Below are 1,880 nucleotides of genomic sequence, written 5' to 3'. Positions count from 1 at the left end.
AGTGGCAGGCCGAGAATGGACACCCGGAGAGTATGGAGGGATGAAGCCGGACATAGAGACTTTCAACCACAGACTAGGGGGCGGGGCAAGACCAGAGGATTTCACGGCAACGGGACAGTGCGGGCGCCTCCGCGGGGTGACATTGCACCGGAAGAGAAACCCGCCCTCTAGTGGCTGCAATCAGGAGGACAGCGACTTTGCACTTAACTGTTTACATGGGGTAACCTTGTGTAGAGGGGTCACATGACACGGTAATGTCTCCTGATTGGAGGGAGAAGTCATTAATAAAAGAATTGTTATATTGGTGTAAGTGGAATTCTGGGTAAAAGACTGAGGACCCTCCTCTAGCTCCTCCCACTCCCGGAATTCCTCACTTATTGTCCTTCGGGTGATGGACGTCTCCTCTCTGGCTGGTGGGGGTTCATGCTACGCCTGGCCACAGTGGCAGCATCTGGATCAGTGCCGCACAGAGGCAGTGTCGGGTCCGGTACCTGGAAGCACAGGTGGATAGAAGATGCAGGGCCTGGCTGTTGTGTCACTTCAGAGCATTGTGAGCCCGGCCTGTGAAGACCCCTTGAGGGGGTGTGCTCATCCCACGTCAGTAAAGTCAATGGGGGGGGGGGTTAATCCCCCCACTTGTTTGGATGCCACCTGGCAGGTGAGTCTCTTTCCATGCACTCTAATGAGGGTCTCCTGGTTGCTGGCTCCTCCTTTTTTCTTGTCTGCCTCCTGGGTCCTGGACTTCAGTTTGCCTAGTTGCTTCCCCTGGGGCCACCAAAGGCTTCCCCTGGGGGCCACCAAAGGCTTCCCCTGGGGGCCACCAAAGGCTTCCCCTGGGGGGCTACAAAGGCTTCCCCTGGGGGGCTACAAAGGCTTCCCCTGGGGGCACCGCTCAGACTTGGATGTTATTTCCACCACAGGCTTTGTATATTACTCTTTATTAACCACCATGAAGTGAACACGCAGAAAATGAGGGGCGCCTGTCCTAGTGTAAGGCCTGGTTCACACCTCGGCGTATTGCATATGCGCGATTCGCGGTAAAAAAGTAACGCGACAAATGCGCGTTTCCGAGGGCTACTTGGCTGTATCCCAATGGAAACGCGCAACAAAACGCCGCAGAGTAGTCCCGGCACCTTTCCAGGCGCGGGCCGCTTTGTAGCGCGTTAGGGACGGGCGCTGAGGTGGGAACCAGAACATACAACGGGATTTAGATGTCTGAGCGTTTTGTAGAGCGTTCGCCGTGCGTAGAACCCGCTACAAAGCGTTCCGGGGTGAGCCAGGGCTTAGGAATCGTACTCACAAACATGGCATCATGAATACAACATACGTGTCCTATAACCAGGAACCCGAGATCACACAGATAGGTATGTTACTCCGTCCTGAATGCATTTGCTCTGATGAAGGGGGCGTGTCCCCTGAAAACGTGTTGAGCAGTCAGGACGGAGTAACATACCTATCTGTGTGATCTCCGGCTCCTGGTTATAGGACACGTATGTTGTATTCATGATGCCATGTTTGTGAGTACGATTCCTTACACTGGGACAGGCGCCCCTCTGTTTCATAGACTTGGATGTTACCTCAGCGGAAGCTCCGCCCCCAGAAATCCTGCGTGACACCAGTAAGGTGCTGAATGAGAGTAGTCCGGTCCTGTACAGGCGCACTGAACGTTCACACATATGTGAGCGTTTCTGACCCCTCCGTGGATAGGAAGTGCTGGCTGTGGATTGGCTGCGTCCTGAGAAGTTGTCAGCTCCTCCCACACCTTGTGTGCCGTCTTCCCTCTCTGAATTGCCCGTGTCCTGTACTGAGAACATAGGACCCGTGACTTACCTGTACAGTACCGGACACATCACCTGACCCCCAGTGTCCCCTATTGCTTG

The 1,880-nt window shown here is 54.6% G+C and overlaps 1 protein-coding gene across 1 annotated transcript in view; it reads left to right on the top strand.

Annotated features, from left to right (window-relative positions):
* RNF25 (ring finger protein 25) overlaps positions 1 to 44 on the top strand; it is a gene marked incomplete at its 5' end in the record, with an annotated part of 10,710 nt that extends 10,666 nt beyond the window's left edge. Inside the window, one exon of the mRNA XM_018575580.1 lies at positions 3 to 44. Coding sequence (XP_018431082.1) covers positions 3 to 44 — 42 coding nt within the window. The remainder of the gene's footprint in view (positions 1 to 2) is intronic.
* Positions 45 to 1,880: the final 1,836 nt, after the last annotated feature.

The sequence above is a fragment of the Nanorana parkeri genome, unplaced genomic scaffold, assembly GCF_000935625.1.
Source record: "Nanorana parkeri isolate BGI_ZX_2015 unplaced genomic scaffold, ASM93562v1 scaffold4187, whole genome shotgun sequence".
NCBI lineage: Eukaryota > Metazoa > Chordata > Amphibia > Anura > Dicroglossidae > Nanorana > Nanorana parkeri.
This window is presented reverse-complemented; position numbering and strand designations above follow the sequence as displayed.